The 18,635-nt window shown below is 35.5% G+C and overlaps 1 protein-coding gene across 1 annotated transcript in view; it reads right to left on the bottom strand.

Annotated features, from left to right (window-relative positions):
• The window catches only part of MSH3 (mutS homolog 3), a 160,253-nt gene that overhangs the window by 24,409 nt on the left and 117,209 nt on the right, over positions 1-18,635 (bottom strand). Inside the window, exon 20 of the mRNA XM_036278555.1 lies at positions 7,090-7,247. Coding sequence (XP_036134448.1) covers positions 7,090-7,247 — 158 coding nt within the window. The remainder of the gene's footprint in view (positions 1-7,089; positions 7,248-18,635) is intronic.

The raw sequence follows: 18,635 nt of genomic DNA, 5'->3' as shown, positions 1-18,635 counted from the left end.
AATTTTATAAATATAACATTGTCGGGGGGGGGGGGTCACTTACAAAAGAATACATAGTGTGATATGGTACATATAAAATTTAAAAGCATACCAAATAATTCTATGTATTGTTTCAAAAAATATACTTATATAGTAAAAATACAGAGCAATTCATGGGATGAAAACCAGTCAAGAAGGGCAGTTACTTGGGATGGGGTGGAAGACAACAGGATTAGAGAGACTCGAGGTTCAGGTGCATTGGGAATACTTCATTTCTTTAGTAGGGTGGTAGCTACATGGGTGATTGTTATGTCTGAATATTTCACAATAAATAAATAGAAAGTGTGAGAGCATAGTATTAAACCATATCCTTGTAAAGATCCTAGGGATATAACTGAATGTGGTCCACATAGACTCCTTTCCAATGGTAACAGGAAAGGAGGTTGAGGATGAGGGAATGGACAAGGAACAGGGCCCTTATACTGGAGCAGTGCATCTCAGATGGAGCTCTCTGAGATTAAAGAGATCAGAGACTCTCTGTATAGCAATTACTCTGTAGCCATTAAAAAGTGCAAGACTAGCCCTGGCCGGTTTGGCACAGCGGTTGGAGCGTCGACCTGCGGTACAGAGAGACCCGGGTTGAGTTCCCGCTAAGGGCACGTACCTCGGTTGCAGTTTGTCCCCGGCCCTGGTTGGTTGTGCGGGTGACAGCCACTCGATGTGTCCCTTCACACTGATGTTTCTCTCTCTCTCTCTTCCTCTCTCTCCCTCCCGCTCTCTCTGACCAAAAAATGGAAAAATGTCCTCGGGTGAGGATAAAAAAAAAAAAGTGCAAGACTATATTCGCAGATGACTTAATATTGTACACAGAAAACCCTAAAGACTCCACCAAAAAAACTACTAGATTTAATAAATGAATTCAGCAAAGTAGAAGGATATATAATTAACATACAGAAATCAATGGCATTTTTTTTTCTTTATTGATTTTAGAGAAAGAGGAAGGGAGAAGGAGAGAGACATAGAAACATCAATGAGTCCAGCCCAAGTGGCTCAGTGGTTGAGCGATGGCCCATGCACCAAGAGTTCGCCTGTTCTTTTTTTCCCCCTTACTGATTTTAGAGAGAGAGGAAGTGAAAGGGAGTGAGAGATAGAAACATCGATGAGAGAGAACAATGACTGGCCGCCTCCTGCAATGCCCCCCACTGGGGATTGAGCCCACAACCTGGGCATGTGTCCTGACCAAGAATCGAACCGGCAAACTCTTGGTGCATGGGTTGACGCTCAACCACTGAGCCACACCGGCCTGGTTCAATAGCATTCTTATACACCGAAAATGAATACTTAGAAAGGGGAACTAAAATCACAATCCCTTTTTCCATTGCACCAAAAACATTAAGATACGTAGGAATAAATTTAACCAAGGAGGTAAAAGGCCTGTTCTCAAAAAAGTACAGGGCATTGAAAATAGAAATATAAGACGTAAAAAAAGTGGGAGAATATACATGTTCATGGATTGGAAGAATCAATATCATTAAAATGCCCATACTACCCAAAGCAATCAACAGATTCAATGCAATCCCCATTAAAATACCAATGGCATATTTCACAGATCTAGAACAAATACTCCAAAAGTTTATATGGAACCAAAAAAGACCCCGAATAGCTACAAGAATCTTGAGAAAGAAGAACAAAGTTAAAGGGATCACAATACCGGATATCAGATTATAATACAAAGCCACTGTAATCAAAACAGCCTGGTACTGACACAAGAACAGGCATATAGATCAATGGAACAGTACAGAGAACCCACAAGTTGACCCAAGACATTATGCTCAATTAATATTCAACAAAGGAGGCAAGAGCATACAATGGAGAAAAGACAATCTCCTTAACAAATGATGCTGGGAAAATTGGACAGCTGCATGCAAAAAATGAAACTAGACCACCAACTAATACCATACACAAGAATAAACTCAAAATAGATAAAAGGCTTAAATGTAAGTCGTGAAACTATAAAAATCCTAAAAGAAAATGTAGGAAGCAAAATTTCAGACATGACATGTAGCAGAATTATCACTGATACATTGCCTAGGGCAAGAAAAACAGAAAAAAAAAAATTAATAAATGGGGCTACATCAAAATGAAAAGCTTCTGCATGGCAAAAGAAACCAGCATCAAAATGAAAAGGTAACCCACTGCATGGGAGAACATATTTGCCAATGATATATTGGATAAGAGGTTAATATCCAAAATATATGACTACTTCATAAAACTCAACAAAAGGAAGATGAACAATCCAATTAAAAGATGAGCAGAGGACATGAATAGACACCTCTGCAAAGAGGACATACAAATGGCCAAGAGACATATGAAAACATGCTCAACATCGCTAATCATCAGAGAAATGAAAATTAAAGCAACTATGAGATATCACCTTATACCTGCTAGACTGGTTGCATCAACAAATCATCAAACAAGTGCTGGCGAGGGTGTGGAGAAAAGGGGACTCTAGTACACTGCCAATGGGAATGCAGACTGGTGTGGCCACTATGAAAAACAACATGGTATTTCCTCAAAAAACTAAAAATGGAACTGCCATTTGATCCAATGATGCCACTACTGGGAATATATCCTAAGAAACCTGAAACACCAATTAGAAGGAATATATGCACTCCTATGTTCACAGCAGTACTATTTACAATAGCTACGATCTGGAAACAGTCAAAGTGTCCATCAGTAGATGAGTGGATAAAAAAGCTGTGGTACGTTTACACAATGGAATACTATGCAGCTATAAGAAAGCAAACTCTCTTACCCCTGGAGATGACATGGAGGCACCTAGAGAGTATTATGCTAAGTGAAATAAACCAGTCAGAGAAAGGCAAGTATCACATGATCTCACTTATTTGTGGAATATAATGAATACAATAAGCTGTTGAACAAAATAGATCCAGAGACATGGATAGGGAACAGACTGCCAAACCTCAGAGGGAAGGGGGATAGGGGGAATGGGAAGAGAAAAACCAAAGAACTTATATGCATATAGGCATAACCGATGGACACAGCCAACAATGCTATGAAGTCAGGGTGGGTAGGGGTGGGAACTGAGAGGGGGATGTCAATGGGGGAGAAAAAAAAAGGAGAGACATCTGTAATACTTTCAACAATAAAAATATATATAAATAGTGCAAGACTAATCTATATGAACTAAAAGATAAATATCCCCCACATATTAAGAAATAAAGTCAGGCTACATAATAGTAATACTTAGTATAATACCATTTTAGAAAGAGAAAATTAATGTACACCTGTAAATTTGTAATATGTTATACAAAGAATCATTAAAAGTTGTTGACCTAAGGAGAAGGTAAGCGTTTCATCTTATACCCTATTACACTGTTAAATCATTTTAATAATAAGCATCTTTTATAATTAAACAACTAAGCTCTCCAGCAAGGGCTTAGGGAGATGCTTCTCAACTTTGGCTACACTTCAAAACCACCTGGACACTTGTAAAACTCAACTTCCAGACCCCACCCCATCCAACTATGAACCTCTGAAGGTAGGATTCAGGTATCTATCTATCTATCTATATCTATATCTTTTTTTTTTTAAGCTCCATAAAAATATCAAATGTTCATTAAAGTTTGAAAATCATTGTCTTAGACATGAAAACAGCAATGTTTCTTTTATGAAAATTAAAGACACTCATCTTGCATAATGGCCCAGAGAGAAAGCCATCAATTCCAAAAGGAGAATTAGGTTATTTATAGGCAGTATTAAAAATGTTTTAGAAAAGTAAGGACTGATATGCTTAAGTACCTGGGAAGGTTTAAAGCTTAGAACCCCAAATTCTATGCTGCTGTGTAGGGAAGAGAAATTTGCCCTGGAAAAAAGTGCTCCCAGACAGTGATCATATTAGCATTTCACTAGACTCCTATAAACCCTTTCATTTTGACTAATACTGCCCTTGATTAATTGGGGGAAGGGGGAGTATATTTTTGTTACATGTTGATTTCTGGTTTTTAAAATATTCATAAACAAAAATCACCACAATTCTATATTCCTCATGATACTTTAGAATATAGCCTTCTATCTAGATCAGTGGTTCTCAACCTTCCTAATGCCTCGACCCTTTAATACAGTTCCTCATGTTCTATGTGGGCGTATCTGCATGTGGGCGGACCCACCTGGGGATGAATAGAGGACCAGTGTCTTGGTTCCTAAGACCATAGGAAATATGTGTTTTCCAAAGGTCTTAGGTGACCTCTGTGAAAGGATCATTCAACCTCCAAAGGGGTCGCAATCCATTGGTTGAGAACCGCTGATCTAGATGGTTTTTTCTACATATAATTACATGTATAATTTCTCATACAAAAGTGGAATCATACAGAATGCCAGACTTTGTAATCAGCTCTTTTTCATGTACCGTAACAAGAATATCCCTTCATTACCTCAGGATGGGCCCACCAGGACTGGGTAACTGTGAAATGTACCCCAAGGAGCTGAACAAACTAATATGTTTGAAGGAGTTAATTCAGAATAAATACTGCTATACTGAAAGAATGAATCTGGTGTTGGCAAAGTTTTAAAGTTTAAAAAGTTCTTCTTTTCCACAGTGATTAGTAGTCAGTCTAGCTCCTTAAGGCTACTCCTGGCTTATGAGATGAAGGCATGTCATCATGCCATCAGCATGGAGAAAAAAGCTCATGTTCTGTGTGAGCATGTTCCGTATCAGCCATGTCCTGAGTGATAAGAGGAATGGTACTGCCAATGCTGAGGTCTCCTAACACCACTGTAGTTTCTATGACATGAAAACGTGCTGGTCGTCTCATCAAGTAACAGCCTCATTGCTGTGCCACATGCTACAAGTTAAGATTACTTCTGAAATCAGATCATCCTCCCGAATTTCCCAGTGTTATGGAAAGCACCACCATTCTCTTCTCTTGGGCACCTAGACTTGATGCCTTAATGTTTATCTCTAGTTTATCTATCTTTCTTCATCCATTGTAGTTGCCAAGGCCTGTCAATTCTAACTCTACAACATCTCTTCCCTGTCCTCCATCCACTTTCATTTCCATCGATCTAATTAAGATGCTCAGGATCTCCCCAAGAGCAACTATACTACATCATCCCTTCTTAGAGTCTGTCTTTCAGATTAATCTTCCTAAAACCTAAACTGTATCTGGTCACATCCCTTTCCCACCCACAGGTCTTCAAGGACTCTCCACTGTTTATGGGATTAATATCTACTTGCCCGATAGTGACTGAAGGGTTAATTCATTCAATAGCCCTGTCCTTGAGTGTCTGTTATATATGCACAAAGCTAAGTCCTAGTTAGAAAGGGGAGAGAAATATACAAAATAGGAATCTCATCTTCGAGGAACAGGCAACACCATAGCAGAGGTAATGTATACAAATAGCCATAAAACTAAAGGTGGTAAGAGCTTTAAAAGAGGAAAAACACATGTAAGATGGAAGTACAGAGATGAGAGATATTAATTCTGGCCATGAGACTCAAGGAAGACTTCATGGAGGAGGCATTTGAGTGAGATCTTGAACAATAATAGGTGACATTTTAACAGGATAAAAAAAAAAACCAGCAGGAGGGGCATTTCAGTGAGGGGAAGGCCAAGGACACGCAGTCACTGAAACAGCAGAAGCAGCCGCCTACCTCACGCCTTCTTGTTTTGTGAGAAAAGTTAGCCTGCATTCTCTTTTCCATTACTTGTATCTAAAAACCTCCCTAACTGGTATTCTCCTCACTAAGAAGATTCTATTTCAGACCTCTTACATTGTCGGAAATGTTTATTTTTCTTTATTTTCTATTTTTTCTCTTATCTTTTTTCTTTTTATTAAATTTCTGGCACTCTCCCTAATAATGTAACCAAAATAAAATACCTAGTGTATTTTTCCTACAAAACAAAAGATTGATTATGACTTAAAAAACTAAACGGAGAGTCTTTAAGATTCTCATGTAGAGCTAATTTACAAATATGTGGAAATCAAAATAACATCTGTTTGGTGATATGACATCACAGAGATTTGAGGTTGCTTTGCTTTGCTCACTCTCAGATTAAAAACCAAGCTTTAAGTAGTGTAATGTCTACTCAGGTACATCAGTATTAGCATGTGGTATATTTGATGTGATTGCAAAGTCAACTATTCAATAAATATGAAGGTGGACAGTAAATCAAACACCCTACATATATAGCTTGACTATACACTATGAACTATATTCACGTTTTTTCCTAAAAATGTAATGTAAGAAGTGTAATACTTTAAGAATAAATCTAATGTCCAACCACTATGGTGTACACCTGAAACTAACACAGTATTGAATGTGAAATGTAATTGAATAAATTTTTTTAAAATATTGTGATAAGTTTGAAGTGACAGATTACTAGAATTTGTGGAGTGGTCACATTGTAAAGGATAAAAATGTCAAATCACTATATTGTACACCTGAAACGAGTATGACTAATATAATATTGTATACCAAAGCGGTGGTATATATACACAATGTAGTGCTATGCAGCTGTAAGAAATTTAAAAAATGTTTAAAGCAAAAAAAAAAAACTAATATAAATTGATAAATCTGTATAAATAGAATAAACTATGAGTTCTAATTAGAGAGACTAGGATATTTCACCCATATTCCTAACAAGGCATAAAATTTAGCTTTATATATGGAGGGTTAAGATCTGGTCAGCTGTATGTAAGTCTGTTCTCAGTTCTCACCTACAAAACAGCGAGAACGTATTAGTTTCCAGACTGTGTTCTCCAGAGCCTAGAGTCAATTCTCCAAGCCTTCCAACCTCTGATCCAGTCAGAAAACATCTGCTTTTATCTGTTTAAATATTAATCTGTTACACAAAATCTTCTTTAAAGAATTCAGTAACTAAAAATAACTTGAAAATTACTGGACAAAATTTTCTCCTCTTGTCTCTCCTAGTATTAATATTCATTATGAAATGATTTCTGTAAGCTCCTAAATTCTAAATATTTTAAGAGCATATCTGTCCATCTAAATATGTACATTAAAAGAAAATTCATGTGACAATGTAGACTTATTTCAGAAATATATTCAAATAGAAGTAACGCTTTTACCTCGTGAAAATGCCATCCACAATTCCAAGTGTCGCTTCCTCTGCAGGAACATAGGAGCCAATCTGAGCCATGATAGTAATCAGTGCAACTTGTTTTATGTAGGAGCTCTTTCCACCCATGTTTGGTCCAGTAATTATCATTACTCTCTCTGAGTCCCCCTAGAAAATTAAAAAGTAATTTCACTATTGTACCAGAGGGGCTCTTAAGTAATATTTACCATTGATTCCATAAATGGGAATTCATTAGGCAAAAGATAGCTGTGTGGTATTTAAATATTCACCAATTAAGTATCACAGAGGGAAAGAGAACCTCTTTGTCTTCAACCCAATCTGTGCTATTGCAGAAAAGTGAATTCTTAGCAGCACACACAATTGTTTCTAGGCATTCAAAAGGCAACAAGAAGCAACCAGAACTGGAAAACTACCATGACTTTCTCATCTGCTTATGTGTGTTTTTTATATTGCTTACATTTAAAATCTATGAAGATCTATTTGTCTATCTTAAAACTACAGGTATTATAGGTCTAACTACCTAATTTGATTGGCATAACTAAAATTCTGAAAATTTAAATAAAATGAACTGAGTTTTTATATCGGCAAAAATGACACAAGAAATAAAAATATGTGAGTAATCCCTATCTATTAAAGAAGTTAAATCTGTAATTAAAAGCCCTTCCACAAGAAAAACTCCAAACCCAGATAACTTCCCCACTGAATTCTTATAAACATTTAAGAAAGAAATAACACCAATCTTACAAAAACTATTCTAGAGAATAGGACAAGAAGGAACTCTTCCCAAATCATTTCCGAAGGTCAACATAACCTTGATACTAAAACCTGACAAGGACATTACAAGAGTAAAGAAAAATGACAGGCCAATTTTATTTATATATATATATATTTATATAACTTCTTAATAAAATATCAATAAGCCAATTCAAGTATATAAACCATTTAGAGTTTCTGAAGCATACAAGGTTGGTTTACAGTTCAATAGCTAATCAATAATTTACCACATTAATAAAGAAATTATATGATAATCTTCAATGATATAGAAAAGGCATTTGATAAAATTCCATTTCTATTAATTTAAAAAAAAATGTGGGAAAAGGAAATAAAAGGTATAAGGATTGAAAAGAAAATAATAAAACTGTCATTATTCCTATATAGATGTCATGATGTGTTCCTAGAAGATGAAAATAAATCTATAAGAATTATTAGAATCAATAAATGAATGGAACAAGACCTTTTGGTATAAAAGTTCAGTATTTAAAAGTCAACCTTATTTCTACATTTTAGCCATAACTGAATATTTTAAAATGTTATGATCCAATTTAACACAATACCCAAAGAAATCAATTACATGGAAATAAATCTGACAAAATGAACAAGACCTCTATGCCGAAAAGAATAAAACATCATTGAATGAAATTAAAGATGGCCTAATTAAATGAAGGAATATACCATGTCTGTAGACTAGAAAGGCTCAACACAGCAATGTTAAAATAATTTAGTGTAATTCTGGCACAAAGACATACAAATAGACCAGAGGAATAAAACAGAGTCCAGAAACAGATTGATGTGTATCCAGTTTCTAAATTTATGACGAAGTGACACTGTGGCACAGTGGATAATGGATGGTATTTTCAATAATTGGTGCTAGGTTAAAAGGATACCCACAAAGAAAAATGAGAAATGACTTTGTAACTTACATCCTAAACAAAAGTCCATTCAAGGTGGATTAAAGGTTTGAAAGACAAGGAAAAATAATGAGTTTATTAGACAATAACATATGACTTTGGGATGAACAAAGATTTCTTAAACTGATCAGAAATCACAACTTATAAAAGAAAAAATTGAAAAATTAGAGTTCATTATAATTAAGAACTCCTATTCATCAAATGATGCCATTAAGAGATTGAAAGCTGGATATCAGAAGGTACACATATTATACATTTTCCAAACTGAATCCAGTATAAAGATCTACTACCAACCACTAGAGAAATGGTCAAAATTTTTAAAAGAACATGACAAAAGAAAATATACAAATGGCCAATAAACATATGAAAAAATGTTCAACTTCAGATTTTTAAGAAAACACAAATCAAATCATAAAGACACAATACTTCACAGGTACAAAATAGCTGAAATTAAAAAAAAAAACAACAACAGAAATTATCAATATTAAACTTTGGTAAAGATACAGAGTCACCAATTAATATTTGACAAAGGTGGCAAGAGCATACAGTGGAGTAAAGACAGCCTCTTTAATAAATGGTGTTGGGAAAATTGGACAGCTACATGCAAAAAAATGAAACTAGATCATCAACTTATACCATACACAAAAATAAACTCAAAATGGATAAAAGACTTAAATGGGACCCATGAATCCATAAAAATTCTAGAAGAAAATGTAGGCAACAAAATTTCGGACATCATACAGAGCAGAATTTTCACTGATACATCACCTAAGGCAACAGAAACAAAGGAAAAAATGAACACATGGGACTACATCAAACTCAAAAGCTTCTGCACAGCAAAAGAAACAATCATCAAAATGGAAAGGCAACCCACTGTATGGGAGAACATCATTGCCAATGATGTATCAGATAAGGGGTTAATTTCCAATATATAGAGAGTGCTCATACAACTCAACAAAAGGAAGACAAAGAACCCAATTAAAAAATGGGCAGAGGACCTGAATAGACACCTCTCCAAACAGGACATACAAATGGCCAAGAGACATATGAAGAAATGCTCAACATCACTAATCATCAGAGAGATGCAAATTAAAACAACAATGAGGTATCACCTCACACCTGTCAGAATGGCTGCCATCAACAAATCATCAAACAACAAGTGTTGGTGAGGGTGTGGAGAAAAGGGGACTCTAATACACTGCTGGTGGGAATGCAGACTGGTGCAGCCGCTGTGGAAAACAATATGGTGTTACCTCAAAAAATTAAACATTGAACTTCCATTTGACCCAGTGATCCCAATTCTAGGAATATACCCTAAGAATCCTGAAACACCAATCAGGAAGAATATATGTACCCCCATGTTCATAGCAGCACTATTTACAATAGCTAAGATCTGGAAACAGCCCAAGTGTCCATCAGTAGACGAATGGATAAAAAAGCTGTGGTACATATACACAATGGAGTACTATGCAGCGGTAAGAAAGAAAGATCTCTTATCCTTTGAGACGACATGGAGGGAACTGGAAAGTATTATCCTAAGTGAAATAAGCCAAGCAGAAAAAGACAAATACCACATGATCTCACTTATATATGGAATATAATGAACATAACAGTCTGAGGAATACAGTAGACCCAGAAACATGGAAGTAGGGCACAGACTGACATCCCTTGGAAGAGGGGTGGGGGCGTGGGAAGAGATAAACCACAGAACTTATATGCATGATCAATGGACTTGGACAACTAAGCCAGGGACGGGGCGGGGCGGGGGTGGGGAGGGGGGTGCCAATGGGGTAAAAAAGGTAAAATATCTGTAACAAAAAAATAAATAAAAAATTAAAAAAAAAAAAAAAAGATACAGAGCCACTATAATTCTTACGCACTGCTGTTGAGGGAGTAAATTGTACATGATTTTAGAAAACCGTTTGGCAGAATCTATTAGACATATCTGAACAATTCTGCTCCCAGGTGTACATCTAATAGAAATGTATAGGATGTATACAAAAAACACACATGTAAACACATTTGATTAAATTTTTCAAAAACCTCTGCTAAAAGAAGTCACCAAACACAAAATGAAAAGGCCTATAACAAAGGAATATTTCTACATATTAAAAACACCAAGACAATGGAAAAATGGACAAAGGACATGAATAAGATATTTAAGGAGAAAGAAATGCAAAAGGCCAAAAATGTATTAATCAGGAAAAAAAGATGAAATCAGTAGTGTTTTTCAAGAAACCTAAAAGCGATTACTAACATTCATTTGAAAGAATAAAGAAATGTGAATAGTAAAAAAATTTGAAGGCACATTCAACAAATTACCCAAAGGTTTAAAAAGTCTATTTATGCAGCATGTTGGCAGGGATGTGGAGAACATTTTGGAAATGTCTAGTAAAGCTAAAGATTCCGTGTACTGCTCTTTAACACCCAGCAATTCCTCTTTTAGAAATCTACCCTAGAAAAACATACAAGTGTTCAAAAAGATATTTATACAACTGATGACTGTAGCACTGATTGTATTCACAACAGATAAAAAATAGAAACAATCTAATTGTCTATCATTAAGAAAAAAGATATATTTTGTCCAATTATCTACAATGTAGAATATTATAAGATAGATTCAGTGTGACATATTTATGTACATTTTAAAATACACAAAACATTATACATTGCTAAGATACATATATATTAAATATAAGAATAAAAACCATTCATTAGGATAATAAATAATGTCAGGATAATGATTAACAATGAGGGTAGGAGGTGAAAAGGGTAAAAGGGATAGCAGTTAATTAAATGACCTCAAATATATCTGTAACATTTTACTTACTTAAAAAAAAAAAACTAAAGTTAATATTACAAATGTCAATCTTTGTAACATTTGAGTGAAAGGTAAATGGATGTTTGTTACACTGTTTTCTATACTTTTTCTTTTGTGTTGATATATTAGGTAGTTTAAAATTACTTCCATGAATTATCTTAAGATTTAATTATTTCATGGATAACCATCATGAACAACCGAATAACTCTTTTACAAACACATTATATAAGTCAGGAAAATTCATATAACTTTCAAATGACATTTTGTTATTTGGACTTCCAGCATATTACATAGAAATAAAGCGCTAGAGAAAAGCAGACAATGGAAACAAGAACACAGTGGAGAAGTGCCCACAGAAGGGTTCCACATGCCACGCTGAGGCCCCTCAATGTGAAGGCATTGCTGACAAAGCTCTCTGAACTGGAATGATCCACTCAGTGAGCACATGAGGGTGGTCAATGAAAATGCAGGAGAAGCAGAACTTTTTTAAATAAATAATTTAGGAAAGCTATGAGAAAATATATATACCTTATATCTTGGAGACACATTATTCCTTCCAATGCCTTGAAAGATAATGTATTTTTGCTTATTGTTTGATTCAGTTTTTTTCATCCAATGAGAACCAATGATTTCACCAGGTATTTTTTAAAACATTAACTTAATAGGCAAAATATTCTAATAAATAAGCTTTGTAGTGATAAAGCATAATGTATTTGGAGTTGAAAGACTGGCTTCAGCTTTTGGCTTTACCATTCACTGAGTACGCTTCATTTCCTCATCTACAAGACTGCATAATAGAAATCTTGGCCTTATAGGAATTTTTTGAAATTTAAAATAAATGAGAAAATATATGTGCAATTCCTTTGAAACTATAAATACTGTAATAGTTGTAAATCATTGTTTCTTAAAATCAGAAGAGGCCTAAAGCATGAAGAAAAAGTTCCAACTCACTACAGACTAATTTAAAAAGAAAAAAAATAAACTAAAAGTAATAAAAATAAATTTGACTTAGGCTTAATGTAAAACTAATTTGAAGAGTCTGATCAGTAAAGTTACGTGTATGGTACTTACAGAACAGAAACATTACTCTCTTCTGATTTTAAATTGAATATAAATTAGTGAAAAGAAAATAAATAAGTCTAATAATTCCCAGTATTTTAAAAAGAAATGGCATTTTTCCTTTACACTGAATGAACTACACAAAAATTGCTGGCTTTTAGAATTAAATGATCAAATAAATGTTCCTTGAGTACTTCATCTCCCCTGAATTCAAGACAGGATATTGAAGTTTTAATTCATTTGAATTTTGGGATTTCAGAGCCAATTGATATACAAAAGTCAATTCTTTATATACAGAGAAAATATACAAAACCTTAGACTTCATAGTTCTAATACTTAAACAATGTTTACTTAGCTGGTAAACAGATCTCTCCCTGACACTATACACTAGTAAGTGATGAATGACTTACAGAACAAAATGACCCTTAGAGATCTTCTTAAACCAGGTACAGGGCATATACCAAAGGTCTGTGGTAAACAACAGACATCCTGGTGAAATGCAGAAGCATTTCCTTTAGACCAGTGGTTCTAAACCTTCCTAATGCCACAACCCTTTAATACAGTTCCTCATGTTGTAGTGACCCCCAACCATAAAATTATTTTCGTTGCTACTTCATAACTGTAAGTTTGCTACTGTTATGTCTTAGGCGACCCCTGTGAAAGGGTTCTCTGACTCCCAAAGGGGTTGTGACACTCAGGTTGAGAACCCCTGCTTTAGATCAATATAAACAGCACATGGACCATTACTATTTTTATTCAACCTTATCCTGGAGATCCCAGGCAGCACAACATGACAATAAAAGAAATAAAAGGTATAAGGACTAGAAAGAACAGAACTACCATTATTCACAAACATATAACAATCTATAAAGAAAACAAAACAAGAATCTCTAGACAATTATAATTAATGAGAGAGTACAGAAAGGTGGCTAAATTAAGATCACAATGCAAAATCAACTGCATTTTCCCGTAAGAACAACAAAAAGTTAGGAAATATAATTGTAAAAGAGATATGACTGACATAGCAAAAAAAATACTTAGTAAGAAATATGATAGAGGATGCAAAAATCCTTTGTGGGGAAAAAATTTTTTACTTTTGAGAGAACTTGAAGAAAACTAAAGTAAGTGTATACTACATTCATGGAGAAACAAATTCTGTCACATCCATATCATAAAGATATGAATTTTCCCCAAAATTGATCTATTGATGTCAATGAAATTCCAGTAAAAAAAATCTTGTCCGAATAGACCCAGAGACATAGAAGTAGCGTACAGACTGAAAAACCTCAGAAGAGGGGGTGGGAGGAGAGGGAAGAGAAAACCACAGAATTTATATGCATGTACACCTAACCAATGAACATATACAACGAAGCTGGGGTGGGGGTGGGGGTGGGGGGAGGAGAGTGTCAACGGGGGAAAAAGGAGAAACATCTGTAACAAAAATAAATTAATAAAAATAATAAAATAATTTTTAAAAAAAAATCTTGCCCAGCTGGTATGGCTCAGTGGACTGAGTGTCATCCCATGGACTGAGAGGTCCTGGTTTGATTCCTGGTCAGGGCACCTGCATGGGTTTCGGGCTCAACCCCCAGTAGGGGCGTGTAGGAGGCAGCTAATCAATGTTTTTCTCTCACATCAATGGTTCTATCTCTCTCTCTCCTCTTTCTCTCTAAAAAATCAATAAAAACATTTTTTTTTTAAATCTCAATCCCCCATCCCCAAAGAACTAGATAAATTGATTTTACAATGAAATGCAGAAAGATGCCCTGGCCGGTTTGGCTCAGCGGTAGAGTGTTAGCCTGTGGTCCAGAGAGACCCAGGTTTGGTTCCCGCTAGGGGCACGTACCTCGGTTGCAGTTTGTCCCCGGCCCTGGTTGGGTTGTGCGGGTGGCGACCATTCGATGTGTCCCTTTCACATCTATGTCTCTGTCCCTGTCTCTCTCTCTCTCCCCCTCCGTCCCTCCCTCCCTCCCTCTCTCTCTCCCTCCCTCCCACTCTATCTGAACAAAAAAAAAAAGTGGAGAAATGTCAAGTGAGGATTTAAAAAAAAGAAAAAAAAAGAAAACCCAAGACAAATCGGTCAGGAGATTTTTTTCTCTAGCAAATAATAAGACTGTGTGATGTTGGCTTAAAAACAAAAATAAATTAAAATACAAACAAACAAAAACCTGACCAGCGTAAAATAAAAGAATCCAAAACAAAAAAGTTCCATGAAAATATGGAAAATTATTCCAGCTGGTGTGGCTTAGTGGATTGAGTGTCGTCCCATGGACTGAAAAGATACGGTTGAATTCTCCAGTCAGGACACATGCCCGGGTTGTGGGCTCGAGCCCCAGTAGAAAGCGTGCAGCAGGTAGCTGATCAATGTTTCTCTCTCACATCAATGTTTCTATTTCTCTCTCCCTTCCTTTCTCCCTAAAAAATCAATAAAAACATATTTAAAAAAGAGAAAATACGGAAAATTAATATGTCACAGAAATAATTCTGCAGATTGGTGGGGAAAGTATAGACTATTTGAAAATTGGTGTAGGACAACTGATTGTATAAAAGATATGAGATTGGAATCTTACCTCACACCATATACAAAAATAAATTTTAGGTTGATTCACTGAAGACCTTAATCTGAAAAGTAAAGCTTTAGGATATTTATTAAAACTTACAGGTGCATATCTTTACAATCTTTGGAATAAAGAAGAATCCGCCCCCCCCCCAACCCCCAGTGTTCTTGAGAAATTGACATACATCACTGTAATTTTAAAGTGGACAGCATAATGATCTGAATTACATGTATTGTGAAATGGTTACCACAATAGGTTCAGCTAACATCCATCTTCTCACATAGATACAATAAAAAGAAAACACAGACAAAAAGAAAACAATTTTCTCCGAGTAATAAGAATGCTTAGGATCTACTCACTTAACTTTTCTATATATCACATAGCAGAGTTAGCTATAACCATCTTGTTGTACATCATATCCCTAGTCCTTATTTATCTTATAACTGTAAGTTTATGCCTTTTGACTACCTTCCTCCAATTTCCCCTTCCCCCACCCTCCACCTCTGACAGCCACAAGTCCAATCTCTTTTTCTAGGACTTTGTGTTTGTTTTTAAGATTCCACATACAAGTGAATTTTTTTTTATCTTTTTCTGTCTGACTTTTTGACTTAGCATAATGCCTTCAAGGTCCATCCATGTAATTGCAAATGGTAGGATTTCTTCTTTTTTATGGCTGAATTTTATTTATATATATGATATACAATTGTACACACATAAACACACACACACATTACAACTTCTTTGTCCATTCACCCACTGATGGACACTTAGGTTGCTAGCTTATTTTGGCTTTTGTAAATAATACTACTATGAACATGAAGTGCAGGTATCTTTTCAAGTTTGTATTTTTGTTTTCTAGATATATTCCCAGAAATGGATTTGCTAAGTCATATGATAGTTATTTTTTTAATTTTCTGAGGATCCTACATACTGTTTCCCACAGTAGCTGTACCAATTTATATTCCCACCTACAGTTCATGAGGGTTCCCTTTTCTCCATATCCATGCAAGCATTTTTATCTTTTTTTTTTTATTAATATATAGTTGACATGCAATATTATATCAGTTTCAGGTGCACAACATAGTTATTCAACATTTACTTACCTTACAAAGTAATCACCACAAAATGTCTAGTATAGATCTTAACTAGACCACTTGTCTTTTTGCTGAAGGCCATTAAACATGATACTTTAATAAATAATTTTGAGAAAAGTTACTCACTGAACAACAAGTCACTTTATAACTGAAAAGGAACAACCCAAATTACTGATAGTTACCTCTGGATTATAAAATTATAGATGATTTTAGTTTTCTTTATAGTTTTCTAGTATTCCAAGTTTTCTACCATGAGCTTTTGGACTAACAACCCCACTTCTAGGAAATCGATTCTGTGATTAATGAAGTATTCACAATAGCAAAAAGTAGATACAAAAGATAAATTTTAAAGAAAATGAGAGTATATCCATACCACTGAATATCACAAAGCCATTAAAAATTATCTTAGGAAAGACTTTTTAATAGTTTTAAAAATATTTGTTAGAATACTGTGAAAAAAATCGATATAAAAATATTTATATAAAAAAAAATCGGTTATGTGCAAAGGAAAAACTAAGGAAATCCTGTAAAATGTTTTAACAGAGGTTGTCTTTGAAATCAAGGAGCAATTTTTTCTCCTTCTTTCTCCCTTTCTTTATATTCAAAATCTCAATCCATAGTTTCTCTGCCAATAGGTTCTACAGCAAAGAGAGGCACTGACATCATTTAGTAAATACCTGAATATTATGCAAAGAAAAAGGTTTGAAGTAATTTTTACTCTGGTGTCAATTTCTATTGAGAACTTTGAAAAGATAACATAGTGGAAAAATAAATTAAAAATTGGTGCAAAAGTCAGGAAAGTTGGTTTCCAGTCCAAAGTTTGTTCAAATCAATATAGTTCAATTCTCTAGGTCTCAATTTCCTTGCTTCTAAAATGAGGGAGTTGAGTTAAATAATCTCTCACCTTCAAATTCTGTAACTCTTTAGAAAGAATATGCCCAAATTCAGACAAAATTGCATAAAATATGGCCCTGGGTGGGATCAAAGGGCGGGAACTACATCAGCACCAGAGCTTTGCTACAGATTTGCTTAGAAGGGAAGCTATGAAATCCACTTGTATGAGATGCTTGGGAAAGTGGTGCATGGTGACCCTGGCCAGACTTGCAGTTGCTATGATGGAAATGGATTTTCCAGGCCTACCCAGACCGTGAAGATTTCAAACAAGAACTAACTTTGAGCTTTTAATGATCAAAATGATTTCAACTTACTAAACTCAACCACATGTAGGTGACAAAATGACTGCTTTCCTAATAAACTCTCACATTTAGACCTCAAATGGGAGACAAACTGTATACCGTGTATACTGGGAACTCTAGTAAATACTAACAGGAAGAAAAGATACAAGACTGTGAAGAACCAGGAGGTATTCTGAGATGCGTAACTACCTCCCGTCTCCATCCCCACTGCCACCGTCCTGGTGGACCACTGCAATGGTCCTGACTGGTCTTCCTGCTTCTCTGCCCACAGTCCCTCCTCCACACTGTAGCCAGAGTGAATGTCTTAAAAAGTAAATCAGAGGTTGTCTCCTGCTAAAAGCCTTCAAATAGGTCCCCAGAGCACTTAAAAGAAGGCCCCAACTCTTCACCAAGGTTTAAGGGCTACAACTGCCTCTCTGGCCAAATCACCCCCCACCCTCCACATGTTCACTCGGTGCCACCCAGACTCGCTTTCTGCTCTTCTTCCACCTGCCAAAAGACACCAAGCTCATTCCTGCATTAAGGTCTTCCCACAGCTGTTCCCTCCAGCTGGAATGTTCTTCCTTCAGATTGGATCCTATTTGCCATTCAAATGTAAGGCAGCAAAAGAATACCTCACAGGAGAGGCCTCCTGACCTACCAGTCTACTTCAACCCCTCTGCCCTGTCATTCGCTATCACGTCAGCACTTTATTTTCTTTATATGTTTTAATCCCTCTCCAAAATGTCCTTAATTTTCTTGCTTACTTGTGTATTACCAATCTCACTGGTAGAACATAAATCCCCATGGGAGCAGGGACTACGTCATCTTGTTTATCCCCACTGACTAGAACAAGGCCTGGCATAACAAGGGCTCTTAGTACACACTGGACAAACAGATGAATTTAACAGGTGAAAGACACCACCCTTACATTTCAAAAAATCATTTGCATCGCAACAGAAACTAGTGAGGAATACCTGACTCCTTTCGTCTACAGTTCCCAACACGACACAGTAAGTAAAGAAATGATCAAGAAATTTCACATATCTAATATGCTCATCTATATTTGAGGTGCCACATAACAAAATGTCTCAGATATTGAAAAAGACATTAAATTTATCTGGAAGACCAGTTAAGATG

The sequence above is a fragment of the Molossus molossus genome, unplaced genomic scaffold (assembly GCF_014108415.1).
Source record: "Molossus molossus isolate mMolMol1 unplaced genomic scaffold, mMolMol1.p scaffold_m16_p_3, whole genome shotgun sequence".
Lineage (NCBI taxonomy): Eukaryota > Metazoa > Chordata > Mammalia > Chiroptera > Molossidae > Molossus > Molossus molossus.
This window is presented reverse-complemented; position numbering and strand designations above follow the sequence as displayed.